The sequence below is a fragment of the Canis lupus genome, chromosome 18, assembly GCF_048164855.1.
Source record: "Canis lupus baileyi chromosome 18, mCanLup2.hap1, whole genome shotgun sequence".
Classification (NCBI taxonomy): domain Eukaryota; kingdom Metazoa; phylum Chordata; class Mammalia; order Carnivora; family Canidae; genus Canis; species Canis lupus.
In genome coordinates, this window is record NC_132855.1 from 53,993,741 (window position 1) to 54,007,510 (window position 13,770).

Sequence of the window (13,770 nt, forward strand, 5' to 3'; positions counted from 1 at the left end):
CTGTTTAGGCAGATCACCCAGGCAGGAAGCTGCATTGCCTGTGAGCTCCAGGCCAAGTGGATACCCTTCGTTCAGCATTAGCTGACCGGCAACATGGAAGCCATACCTGTTGATCCACGTGGGGGCAGTGGGGTCCTTCAGGCTACAGGACTTCACAGAAGAGAAGGCCTTTCAAGGCTGTGGAGAAGCCTCACAGCCAGCCTTGTTCATATAGTCAGCAGTTACCTGCCATTCCAGGTACAGAGATGGGACCTGGAGGTGGAGCCTCTTAAGTTATTACTGCCTAAAGGTGACACTCCCTTCCTAAACTAACCCAGTCACTTGCCTTTGTAAGAGCTTCTGTCAAAAACAAAAACAAGGGGCACCTCGGTAGCTCAGTGGTTGAGCATCTGCCCCTTGGGCTCAGGGTGTGATCCCAGGGTCCTGGGATCAGGTCCCTCATCGGGCTCCTGGCAAGGAGCCAATGCCTAGGTCTCTAGGTCTTCTTCCTCTGCCTAGGTCTCTGCCTCTCTGTCTCTTATGAATAAATAAAATCTTTAAAAAACAAAAACAAGCCAATGTCTGCTGCTGAGAGGAGTCAGATGAATAAGGAAGGTGTTTGGTGGTGCCTTTTTAGGGCTAAGTAGTCATGGAGGCTATCATCTTATTGATCAAGGTCCAGCCATTTGCCAAGGTATATACACATTTTATTTAAAAAAGTTTACAGTTTTCATTATACACAACTATTAAGAGGTTATAGTCAGAGGAGGCATTTGTCCTGTTGACAGAAGTGCCCGCTAGATCATCACAATGCAAGGAAAAAGGTGGAAGAGAGGAGATAGGGCAAGGAAAAAATAAGCGGTAAAAAGCTTAGATTTCAATTAAGGGCTGGTAAGTCCCTTTTCTCTCTTCAAGTATCACACAATATGTACCAAATACAATCAGTAAATAATGGCCATTTCTTCCCAAGCCCCCAGCCAAGACGAGTATTTGCTGAAGTGAGAATCCTGGCCCTCTCTCAGGTGGGTGGAGAACTTGCCCACCCGAGGGCTGTTAGCTTCCCTTCCCCAACGGGCCTCCACTCCAGTCCCTGATGGAACAGCCAAGGTGTTCCATGGCCAGAGAAAATATGAACATGGATTCAGAAGTCCAAAGAAACGCAGGTCTTTGCACCCAATCGGAAATGATTTTAGTCAAGAAGGCCGTGAACCTGGTTAGGAAGTTGGTACAAGGAAATGGAACTCTTGCTAACTCTTGTTAATGGCTTTCACTTTTCTGATTGAGTCCCTAGAACGTAGAAGGGCCAGGCGCCATTTAAAATCAAACACCAGTTCCTAGGAACTTGGTGTCTAGCAACTTTACCCATGAAGGCTAGCAGAGGATCTGTCTTTCATGATTCTCAGCCATAATAGGAGGCCTAATAAAAAGCAAGTGTCAGGCCAAGGCCAACCAGGGCTTCAGGGAGCATTTTGAGGGGGAAAAAAAAAAAATCCTTCGAGGGGAGACCCTCCTCAGGAGCTTAGATCAGCCAGTTGGCAATCAGAACAGCTTCTGAAGTGGAAGAATGTTAGGTACTGGAGAGACATATGGCAACTTCTGAGAACTACCCTAGTATAAAATGCTGGTTGAAACTGCACAGTAACCTCAAGGAGGGCGAGAAGACTGAAGACAAAAGAGCGAAATGCCAGCATCTGGCTTGGCTACCACTAAATGCAACCTGCTGGGCCCCGGGGCTGGGGCTGCGGCCACCTCGCTTGTCGGTTTTGGCAAGAGCTTGAGCCCGGTCATTTGAACGGGGGCAGAGGATGGCTTGCGCTGGTAAACCACAAGGTAAAACTTCAAAAACTATGGGTACACTAAGAAAGGGAGGGAAACCGCCAGAAGCAACGCTGACCTGCTACCACCACCTTTAAGGGCAATAGTGTTCAGCCCTTCTGAGGGGCTCTGGATGCTTTTGAGTGTTATGATGGGAAACCTGGAAAAGCTTTTGGTGCTGTAACATCCCCTCTTCTAAGCCTTACAGTATCATCTACTAGTGGGGGCAGAATCCTCTGCTTCACAGCCAGGCCTTCTTCCAGCTCCCTCTGCACCTAGAAGCATGGTCTCCTTGTCCTACCCAGGTACAGGAAGGGACAAAAATAATAAAAAGGGATTCTGCTCAACCCCTCAAAACCAGTTTCTCAGAGGATACGAAGAACCCCACACAGAGCCAAAAGCTTGGCTCCCCCCAAGGTTAATGCCCAAAAAGGACAGATCTCCACAGAACGAGAGGGTACAGCGTGATTTGGGTGGCATTTCCAGAAGCTTCTGTGCTAATGGGAAGCCTAATTACACCTTCATCAGATGGACTTGGATGGACAAACATACACGCACACATGCTGCAGCCATGCTCAGATCTGCGGCTTCACACCTGCAACCTCCCCCAATATGTCTTCATTCGGAAATTCCACACCACCAAACTCCCAGTGCCAGAGCGTTCAATCCGCGACAAGCTGACTTCTTTTTTGTTTGAGAAAAATGTTTTCAGTTGGGGAGCAGAGCTGTGGCTCATATACATTCCCCCTCTAAACTTGGCTCTATTAGTTTGATGGGTTTTGTTTTGACAAGATTAAAAGCAATTATTATTTGGACATTATTTTTTTTTGAAAGGTAATTAGAACACTATTGTTTATACAATATTGAAAAAATACAATTTTTTATTGTTTGAACTCAAATCACCACCCAGCACTTTAAAGCCTACCCTAAGTCGCACCTACAATTTAAACGGTTATAGCACAAGCAAACTGCTAATTCGGCAGGTAAGCAGGTTAGACAGTGCCAGCAGAGACCCTCCCTCCCCCAAAATAATGAGAAGACAACGCGCTAGAAAAGTTAAAGCACACCATTCCATGTTAAATAGTTAACACTACCCCTCCAACAAGCCACAAATGCTAGATAGATAACTCAGTACGGTTAACTAACCACAGCCCTACATAACTGCACTTTAAATTTTTTTTTAAAGAAAACCTTTTGCTTCATGCCCGTAATTAACATAAAATAAGTAAATTCTTTGTCTTTTATTTAGGAAAATAATCATGCTAAAAGCAAGTTGTACTTTATATAGATTTTCAAAGAAAAGATTGATTGTGCTTTTTGAATAAAAAAAGATAGGATATCTTCCAACCTCACGGACTCAAATCTTGTAGAATAGATAGCACTTCTAAACTAAAAACACACATTAGAAAGAAAAATTCAATTATCCCGGTGGGACATTCAAAAATGGTCTTTAGAAGGTTTTAGGATTGGCTAATTCTGCTATTGTCCTATTGGTTGTGGCAAAAAAAAAAAGGTGGGGGGGATACAGACTTGCTGTCTAAAGTTCTCCAAATTCAGTAGGCAACACTCATATCTGAAAGAAACTCTGCCGGCAACCTGGACATATGGTGAGCTAAGTAAACATTTGATTAGCAGGCATTTTCAACTGTCTGATTTCCTCTTAACAAATACAGGAGAGAATATGTTCTTCCTTCAAAACCTGTTCTACTGCATCATATTTCCGAACTCTTTCCTCCTCTTCAGTCACACTCTGAAAAAAGTGGTTTGTTTTTCTCGTGTGGAGTCACTTTGGGTACAAGGACCTTTATATGTTCCAATTATTACTCATTTTAAATTTAGAATGTGTGTTGGTCTAAAAACACCCGTTTCCCACTCCCACAAGCAGATGATGACCAGACTCCTGCCAAGAGCAGCAGCAGAAGGGAAAATAAACCCCAAACATGAATGAGAGTACCCAGGAGTAACAGCCACAGGTGGGTCTTCTTGCTGAGTCTAATGGTCCACTGAGCGGCTATCCAAGGAGGAGGCCATCTCTTGGTAGGTGAAGATTAAATTTGCAACCTAAGCACAATTCACATGCACACACCAAAAAGAAAAAAAAAAAAGAAAGAAAAAAAAGAAAGAAAGAAAGAAAAAGGATGGGGGGGAAGCTCCAACCCAAACAAAACCACCCACAATCACCCTCAAATTTAAAGCTCTTAGTCCAGGGTAGTATCACAAAGTGGCCAATAAGATGAGGATGTGACTCTGCACGTGCTGGATGAGATGAAATACCTTCCCAGTCACTTTACTCCTCCTGTCCTGTCCTCTCAGAAAGGTATGGATTTCAAGCTCCACCCCAAGAAAAAGAATCAGGTTCAGAAAACACTTCCAAAAGGTTCTCCAAAGCAAAAACACTTGTGGGCTGTAGGGCCTGATAGCAAGACAGGCAGGAATCTACATATAAAAATGTACTTAAAATTCAGAGTCAAATGGTTTTAGGTTTCAACACTCCAATTAGCTCTCTGTCTTATACCGTTACTCCACAGAAATGGGGCCACCCAGGACTCACAGGAAGGAATGGCTGTGGCTCTGACACGGCTGGCTCTACACCTTCCCACAGCAGGCCTTTTCCTCCCCTGGCTCCTCCCGTCCATTTTGAAAAAGCACTATTCTATCTTCACGTCCAAGAGCTGGTTGGTTTGGTTTGTTTCTTTGGAACCATCAATAAAAGAAGCAACTTTTTCCTGTTAGTTTTACTCATGTCTACCTATCAGAGCGGCTATTTCTTTTGACAGTTCAGTAGCACACAGGCTGACTTGGCCAAAATGGACTTATGAATGCATGCATTCAGACCGCATATTGCTACCAAAATGGAATGTGGGAATATGCTATGCACCTCAGGTTGAGAAATGACCAAGAAATCAAGATCTAAAGGGTGATATATAATATATATATATCAATGCTATTATTCATAAAAACCTTGTTTAGTAATAAAAAAAATTGCTTTGTTTAAATATGAATATTATAGTCTGCTTCTCATGGTTAGGAAATAATAGTCTTTCTGAAAAGCAGGTGCTTTTTCTACTACAACTCCATATCCTGGGCCTCATCTTCCGAAAAGTCAGACATAGAACTCTCCGACGAGCTGTCACCGGTACCCTCTTCCTGCTCTTTCAGTGCCTCCTCCGTGGCGTATTTCTGGATGTACTCTGCATGGGGGAGGGGAAGGGGGAGAGGAATAAAGAAAACACAGGGGTGGTGACCAGGGAGGCAGGTGCTTCAGTGAACCCAAAGCTGGCAAAGTCCCAGGGAAGTTTGAGCCTTCCTTACTTGTTGGGGAGCCTTCCTTACTTGTTGGGGTGGGCTGGGCGAGGGTAAGAAAGGGGACCTTCTCATGGTCATTAAAGCTAAGGGGAAAATCCCATGGAAGACGTCTTTGGAGTTCATGCCTTTTGCCCCCTTAGTAAAAGAGGCAAAAGTAGCATGTCTGATATATACACACATATATACACACATACACACACACACACACACGCTGCACCTCCATCCCAGAACTCCCTTGGGCCATCACCTCCCAGGTGTGTGAGCACCTCCCAGGTGGATGTGTACAAGGCAGCCGACCCACCCCGGGCAGTGTCTGGTGTTGACTGGCCTCCCCTCCTGCTGCGTGGGCACCCTCACTCTTGCCTTGTTGCCTATCCATGTGGCTGCATTCCTCCAACCTTGCAGGACTGGGGAAGTGCAAACCCCATCCTTTCTTTTTCTCTCTCTGTTAATAGAACTATTCACCTCCCAGGTAGAGCAGGACTAGTTATGATTCCATAGTAATTTATAAGGAAATCCCCCATCATTTTTAGACTTGCAGTTATATAATTACAGTCAGCCCAAATCTATTATTTTAGGAAAAGATTTTAGTCTAAACAGATCCTGCCTGTCAGGTTTTTGAAGCAGCTGGTGAAAACAGTCTCTCAATCTGCTCAGGAATGAGCTGCTATCTGGAGACACAGTGAGCCCAAGTGACTTGATCATCTATTATTTACCTGAAGATTTATGCATCTATAGCCTAGGCTGAGAGAGAATTTTAAGAACTGCTGAACAAACAAACTTGTTCCTAAAAACTCTAAGTGCACACTGTTCTTAAGTAAATAGCCTACACACACACACAATATGAAAAGGTAAGACAGACCCTATCCAGAGCGCCAGAAGGGGGGAAACACGCCGGTCCTTACGTTTTGTTTCTTCTCCTATGGAATCACAGGGGCCAAATGCCAAAGATGAGGAACATGGTCAAAGGGGCCTGCCAAGTTTGAATGATGTCACACAGGGGCTAGCTAAGAATCTTTTTTATGTTTAAAGGGTTATATTTTTTAGAAGATTTTATTTATTTATTCATGAGACACACAGAGAGAGGCAGAGACACGGGCAGAGGAAGAAGCAGGCTCCATGCAGGGAGCCCAGTGTGGGACTGGATTCCCGGACCCCAGGATCACAACCTGAGCCGAAGGCAGATGCTCAACCACTGAGCCACCCAGGCGTCCCTGTTTTTTGTTTTTTTTTTTAAAGATTTTATTTACCCATTCATAATAGACACAGAGAGGCAGAGAGAGAGGCAGAGGGAGAAGCAGGCTCCACGCAGGGAGCCCGACATGGGACTCAATCCTGGGGACTCTGGGATCACGCCCTGAGCCAAAGGCAGACGTCCAACCACTGAGTCACCCAGGAGTCTCGGGTTATTTATTTTTAAAGATTTTATTTATTTACTTGAGAGAAAGAGAGTGAGCAAGCATGAATGGTGGGGGGAGTGGCAGGGGGAGAGGGAGAAACAGACTCCCCATTGAGCAGGGAGCCCAATGTGGGACTCAATTCCAGAACCCTGGGATCATGACCTGAGCTGAAGTCAGATGCTCAACCGAGCTATCCAGGAGTCCCTAAAGGGTTGTTTAAAAAAAGGGGGGGGGAGGGGGAGGAAAGAATATGTGACAGAGACTCTATTTGTGGCCAAATCTGGCCCTTTAGAGAAAAAGTTTGTAGACTTCTTAGAACCCTACAAACTCATTATAATAAAGTTTTATGTGGAGATGAGGTTCTAAAAGCTTCTGATTAGGTAAGAACTTACCTGAATTTATTCTTCAAAGAGAGAGAAATGTTTATTACAGTCTTAGAAATGTTATTTTTACCCTCTACTGGGTCAGCTATGTCCCTGCATTTGTAGAAAGCTGCTGCACTTTGATATTTCTCTCTGACGCTATAAGGTGATACTATTAGTCCTCTTTAGTATATTTGAGGAAATAAATAGGTCTTAAGTGCTAAGCTTACTAGGACAAGGGTTTTTAGGAGATAGAAGAATAAAGAGCAAGGTCACTAATGAGCAGGAGACACAGATGCAGATAAAAGCAGTTAGTGCCACCGGAGGGAAGTGTGGAGGAAGGGACCCTGGCCTCTGAGAGCCAGGAAGCCAGGCACACCTGACCTGACCCTGGAAGGAATTCTTAGCTGCAGCATAGGACATGCCACTCCAGGGGAATGCACAGCCTTGCCAAAAGCACAAGGGAGAAGGCCATGGCCGGGAGGTTAAAACAACACTGAGAACTATGTTTATATCTGAAACAAATAAGGCAAAATGTATAGGTCTTGCTGTAGTTAGATGGTGAGCATATGGTTAAGTTATTTTCTGGGTTTTTTTTGTTGTTGTTTGTTTGTTTTTGTAGGGTTGCAACTTTCCCTAAGGAAGGGAATATAGTTGGCAAACTCATCCAATTTGATGGTCACATAGTGATACATTTAGGAGTAAAGGCAAAGATGGAGCTCACCACACAGTGAGAGAGAGCCATGAATGGCAGGCTAAGATGTCACTCAGTAAAGGTTTCTAAGCAGGCAAGTGTCCTATCCTACAGGCAGCTCATACTTACACAATTTAAAAAATCAACTATATATGAACATTGACTAAAATCCACAGTAAGAAAGGTTACCAAGCGTGGAAATGTCTGGTAGCAGCCTGGGAGAGAAGGCCCATCTAGACACATTTTTGGAAATCACCTACCTGGAGGTAGCTGTGAAGGGTGAATCAGCTCCCCAAGTGGGGAGGGAGAGTGAGGGTGGGTTAAATGACTGAATCTTAAAAGAATGACCATTGACCATGTTTGGGAATGGAATGAGAAAGGTTTTCAGGAAGGGAAGGGGCAAAATAGCAAGGCTGCAGAGAAGTCTGGAAAATGGTTCTTGAGCAGGGTGCATATGATTAGGAAGAAATGAGAACACAGGAGGAGGGAAAACAAACTAGACCTCAGGAGTTTAGGGCAAGGAAGTGAGGAGTTTGAAAATGACAGGAAATAAAGAACAGGACTCCTCAAGAGGTCCATGGGAGCAGACACAGGCTTCTGAAGCAGGGATGCCTCTGACAGGCTGGGTGCAGGAGAACTGGGAGAACAACCTCAGGCTGGGGGCCAGGGGAGCGTGTTTAAGCAATCAGCCCTGATTTTCACATTACGCAGGAAGACAAAATGATAGCCAACACTGACATTTCAGGAAGCTCAAATTCCCTAAGCTAGAGCTTGCCATTCTAAAATAAAAACATAGGGTGCCTGGTTGGCTCAGGTCACACATGATCTCAGGGTCCTGGGATCCAGCCCCGCATCTGGCTCCTTGCCCACTGGGGAGTCTGCTTCTCTCTCCCTCTATCCTCCCCGCCCCACCCCGCCCTGCTTACGTGTGCGTGCTCTCTAATAAATAAATAAAATCTTTAAAAAAATGTAGATTGGATTCCTTTTGTAATTGGTGCTAGAGCAGATATGTACTAAAACAAGAATCATGTTGCTGAGGCACAATGAATGTAAGAACTAGAGAAATACGCTCTGCAATGAGGTATCTGTGGGCTGCAGATACTGTTAAGTGATGTTTGTGTCACAATTTTAACACAGTCTCATAATAGAACTTTATCTGGTTGAAATGGACTTTTTTTCCTTTGAAATACTTGTTTGGCTATACAGATATTCTGCTACATAAATTAGGTATTAATTTGCAAAATACCTGAGACTTAAGTAAATTAATTAGAGTAGATTTATTTCTATTTTATCTCAACAGAAGCGCCAAACAGTACCCTACAAAGATCAGGGGAGAATGAGAAAACAAAAGGAAAGCGTGAGATGTGCCTGTCTCATACCAGCACAGTTAAGAGGGAAGACCTATATATTCCAGGCGCTCGTAAATTATTCCTACTGCCATCTCCCGCAGATGGGCCCCAGAGGGGCCACACAATTGGCAGAAGTCATGCTAAAAATTAGGTAAATACCAATGCCTGTCACTTGGTAAGAAGAGCAGACCTACTTTCATGGACTCTGAATTCCTTTCCTTTCTGGTGGAACTTTATCTAGACTTTTCACTATGAAGGATCTCAAGCATGCAGAATAAAAATGAACACCAGTAAGCCAGGGTGAAGCTACAGATGTTCTCTTGAAACCAAAAGTTCATTTTAATGAACTTTATGTCTCATTAGCAGGTAAACTATTTAAGAATGAGAAAATAGTAGGATTCTAAATCCTAAAGGATGGACAAACTAGCACTACTACTACCAGCACACTTCTAACTTTGAACAGTACATTTCACGTTTTACTAGAAAGCTGGGCCCTGGGGCTAGGTATCTACAGCAGATAAATGTGCCCAGATGTAAACTTTCCAAAGTAAAAGAAAATCAGTATGGGGCCAAGAAAAGAAGCCAGCTGGGTATTCTTAATTCAACAGGTAAAATGATACAATAAAAAAAGTATAAGGATAAATTTGGCATTTCCCAACTTCCAAAGTTAACTGCTTTTCTGAAAGGCCAGGATGATACTATCTGTAAACAAATGTGAGATTATGCCCTTCAATTAATATTTCATTCTCGAATCCAATTTTCTAATTTTATAGGACAAGAGGAAACAAATGGAGGCTAAGATTCTTTTGTACAGAGGTCCATGGGGATTTCCGGCAGGGTTACATGTACCACCACCCAACAGGTGTCTCCCATTTTCTCATCTTTCCTTTTGCTCTTTCTCGCTCCTTCTCCTCTTCCTTGCTGGGACATTCAGGGGCCAGTGAGCTCCGCTCCAGCCCACAGACAGTGGTCTCTTTAAAGGCCTGAGAAAAATTATTAGTAACTAAGAAGGGCTTTTAATGATGAAAGCCCAGTACATGTAAGTTTTTCTGTCTCCAGGTTAAACTATTTGCCTTCTTACCTTTAATTTTCTGCTTGTATTCTTCTGGTCGGTGGAGATACATGGCTGCAGCATCACCATTGAGAGGATCTATGGGGTTGGGATAGGCCAACAACTGGGGCAGGAAGGACTCAAATATATTGGTAAGATCTGAAAAACAAACAGAAATATGTCATGCATGGAAAAAAACAAGTCACCTAAAATTCACTTGAGTTCAGTAGTCAAAACCGCTTATCTTCTGAAATAATCAACCACATGAAAGTGTTCCATAAAAGTGTGCTCCATTACATGTGATCTCTATAACATATTCCTTTTGATACCAATTTTAAAATTTAATATTTAATTTTAATTTAAAGAACCAAATAAAGGTATACCTGATACTCCACTTTCAAAGGCAATCATCCCAATTTGAATTCACTCCATGTTTTAAACCAAGAATTCAGAAATAGTACATACATCATTTAATTAAAATGTGTACCCCAAAACTCTACCACTCTATATCCTTACAAAATGGGTAGTCTCTTAATATTGCCTCTTTCTACAAATTTGAAAATCCCCACTCTGAAAAGTATTCAAGCACCAGATCTCAGAAGAACACAATTTTATAGGCCTGATGTTTAATTCAATTCTCATCACCTTCAATGGAGGTAAATAGAACCGGTTTTTAAATTCTTCTGGCTAATGAAAGTAGGAATCTACATAGGCCACTTAAAATCATAGATAATAAGACAGAGAAGTACCAATTTATTGAATTTATTGACAATCATTTTAATAAACATTTACTAACTCCCTTCTTGCCAGATGCAGCACAAGGTGCTGGGTATACACGGATAACATTTACACACACAGCAGAGTCAACAAGAACTCTGCCGTCATATAGTGTTTTATAAAGGAAATAGGCCTTGCAAACCTGTAAAATAAACTACATGTTCCCATCACTTCAGAGATGCTATAACTTCCATTCTATTTGCTGCTCAGCAGACGGTAAACTGTGGAATCTTAGTGCTTCCAGCTCTCTGCCCTAGTCCAGTTACTCTATCATGTTTTATAGAAAAATTTCTGTTTCTGGAAGGAATGCTAGAGTATAGCAGCATAAAACTATTCTTTTATTTATTCTGCTCTCTTAACATATTTTTTCCCCTTTAGAGTGAGCACTTTTATGCAGTATTATAAATGAATGTTTGGTCAAGCCACATCAATTTAGCTTAGTGATTCTTAGCCAGGGGTGATTTTGCTCCCCAGCAGACATCCTATAATGTCTGGAAAGATTTTTAGTTGTCACACCTGGATGGGGAAAGGGGACAGGTGGTGTACCAGCCGTTGTGGATAGAGGCAGTGATGTTGTTAAACATCCTACAATGCACAGGAGAGCCCTTTACAACACCTAATTACTTGGACCAAAATTCAATAGTGCTGAAGCTGAGAAATCCTGGTCTAGAGAAAAGGGATTGACTGACTTTTTCATAAATGGCCAGAGTAAATTAGACTTTGTGGGCAACATCTGGACTCTGTTGCATGTATTCAACATTTAGCTCTACCACTGTAGCACAAAAGCACCCACAAATGGATATGGATGTGTTTCAATAAAACTTTATATACAAAACCAGGCAGCCAATGTTTGTCATCTTCTGCTTTAGAAAACCCTACAAATATAACAGAAAGAGAAGCAGGCTCTACGCAGGGAGCCCGATGTGGGACTCGATCCTGGGACTCCAGGATCATGCCCTGGGCCAAAAGCTCAACCACTGAGCCACCCAGGCTTCCCTAATTTATATTTAAATAAGCTCAGGTCTAGACAGTAATGTCACGGAGAGTCCCAGGATGTCTAGCATAGTCCCATTCTCATGCACCAGGTACTGACAGAGCTTGTTTACCTTGAGCCCAGGTAAAAGAGACTTGGTATTATTACACAGACTGGAGCTATTTCTCCTTCATAAAGCTAACTTCCCAAATAACCACGATTCCCATACACCAGAAAATAAATGCAGAGATTCCTAATCAAAAAAGCAAAACAAAAATAACCTTTCAAGATAACTCAATCACACTGCTATTTTACTTACAATTATTTTTTTAAAAAGGAAGCAACATGTTCAACAAATCAGTAATTATTCATGGTATAAAACCACTGAAAACTATTCAAAGACTAGAGAATAAAATATACTTATTTTCCTTTTTTTTTTTTTAAATTTATTTATTCATAGAGACACAGCTAGAGAGAGAGGCAGAGACACAGGCAGAGGGAGAAGCAGGCACCATGCAGGGAGCCCGACATGGGACTCGATCCCGAGTCTCCAGGATCACGCCCTGGGCTGCAGGCGGCGCTAAACCGCTGCGCCACGGGGGCTGCCCTATACTTCTTTTCCTAATGTCAGAGGATAAAGTCCATAAAATGGTATGCTCTAGGGCAGCCCAGGTGGCTCAGCAGTTTAGTGCCGCCTTCAGCCCAGGGCATGATCCTGGAGACCCCAGATCGTGTCCTACATCAGGCTCCCTGCATGGAGCCTGCTTCTCCCTCTGCCTGTGTCTCTGCCTCTCTCTCTCTATCTCATGAGTAAATAAATAAAAAATCTTAAAAAAAAAAGGTATGCTCTATAGAATTATAACTATGTACAGTACGTGTGCATAAGAACATCTAAAATGTTATCTCAAGGTAATAGGCTTACAACTTCTACTCTTCATACATCAAGTGACATTTTGCTTTTTTTACCTTTAAAAATAGCATTTTCCTATGAATGTCCTTTCTACTTCTGCACATGTTTGAAATATTTAAATAAAACAGAAGTCTAAAAAATTAAGGTAAATAAACTCAAAAGAAAAAAAAAACAAGAGGAGAAGGTGGGCAGGTTTTACAAACACCATGAGTTGGGAGCAGAGGAGTTAACACAGGAATGGTAGCAGGGACAGTCTGCACTACAAGCCTTGTAAGTACTTTACATGCACTCTTAGGGTCACTATAGCCAATGAGCGAGGTACCATTACTATCTCCATACTGCACCTGGGAAAATTGAGGCACGGGGTGGGGGTGGGTAGGTAACTTGCCCAAGGAACTCGGTTTCAATCCTGGGCTTATCCACCACGCTGCCTCTGTCAACAGATGAAATGAGCATTGCCTAAACCTTCATGAAGAAACAAACTACCCACATCTTGGCATTAAAATTGCATATCCTCAGAAATGGCCAACCTCCCTACCACAAAGTCTTCCTTTCTTACAAGTTCAAGGCCAGAAGGGTGATCTTTAAGCAGAGAATGTTAAGGCATTTCTGTGGCTGAAATGTTTGATACTTTACAGAGGCCATGTGCTTGTTTCCAAGTAGCTAAACCACAGAAAAGTAGCCCACAGCTGTTTGCAGATACCTGCAGGTGGGGACCTGGGAGTTCTTCTGTCACACTGGCATTACAGGCTCTACTCAAAAAGATTAGCAGCTGAAAAGTTATCAAACAACATCAAAAACCTTTAAAATACACACACACACAGCCCCCCCCCCCCCGAAGTATAGGTTTTATTCTCTTTTAAGTAATGTTAAGGAGTGCTTTAGGACTTGAGAATATGGCAGACAACATGTTTCATAACTAGGTGCTTCCTGTGTTCCAAGAAGGAATTTTTATACCCTTTCCCCACTATTTTTAAGTTTTTCAAGCTACCGATAAGTGTCTTTGCCTAGATATTTGTTCTCAATAAGTAAAAGAATCCTCAATTATTTGTTCTACCTTCCTATGTCTCTCGTCTTCCTGCATTAACACACTTCTGGTCCATTTTACAGATGTGCTGTGTCACGCCTGTAAAACAGAAAAGCAGAAAAAGGAA

General features: G+C 42.6%; 1 protein-coding gene across 6 annotated transcripts in view; it reads right to left on the bottom strand.

Annotated features, from left to right (window-relative positions):
* Positions 1-664: 664 nt before the first annotated feature.
* The window catches only part of UBE2H (ubiquitin conjugating enzyme E2 H), a 109,130-nt gene continuing 96,024 nt past the window's right edge, over positions 665-13,770 (bottom strand). For 5 of the 6 annotated variants that reach the window (XM_072784552.1, XM_072784550.1, XM_072784551.1 and 2 more), the window contains 2 exons: positions 9,987-10,115; positions 665-4,985 (listed from right to left, as the gene is read on the bottom strand). In XM_072784552.1, coding sequence (XP_072640653.1) covers positions 4,861-4,985; positions 9,987-10,115 — 254 coding nt within the window. In that variant the 3' untranslated portion in view covers positions 665-4,860. Of the gene's footprint in view, positions 4,986-9,638; positions 9,889-9,986; positions 10,116-13,770 lie in introns of those variants that run through there. The other variant, XM_072784554.1, reaches the window with a different exon arrangement.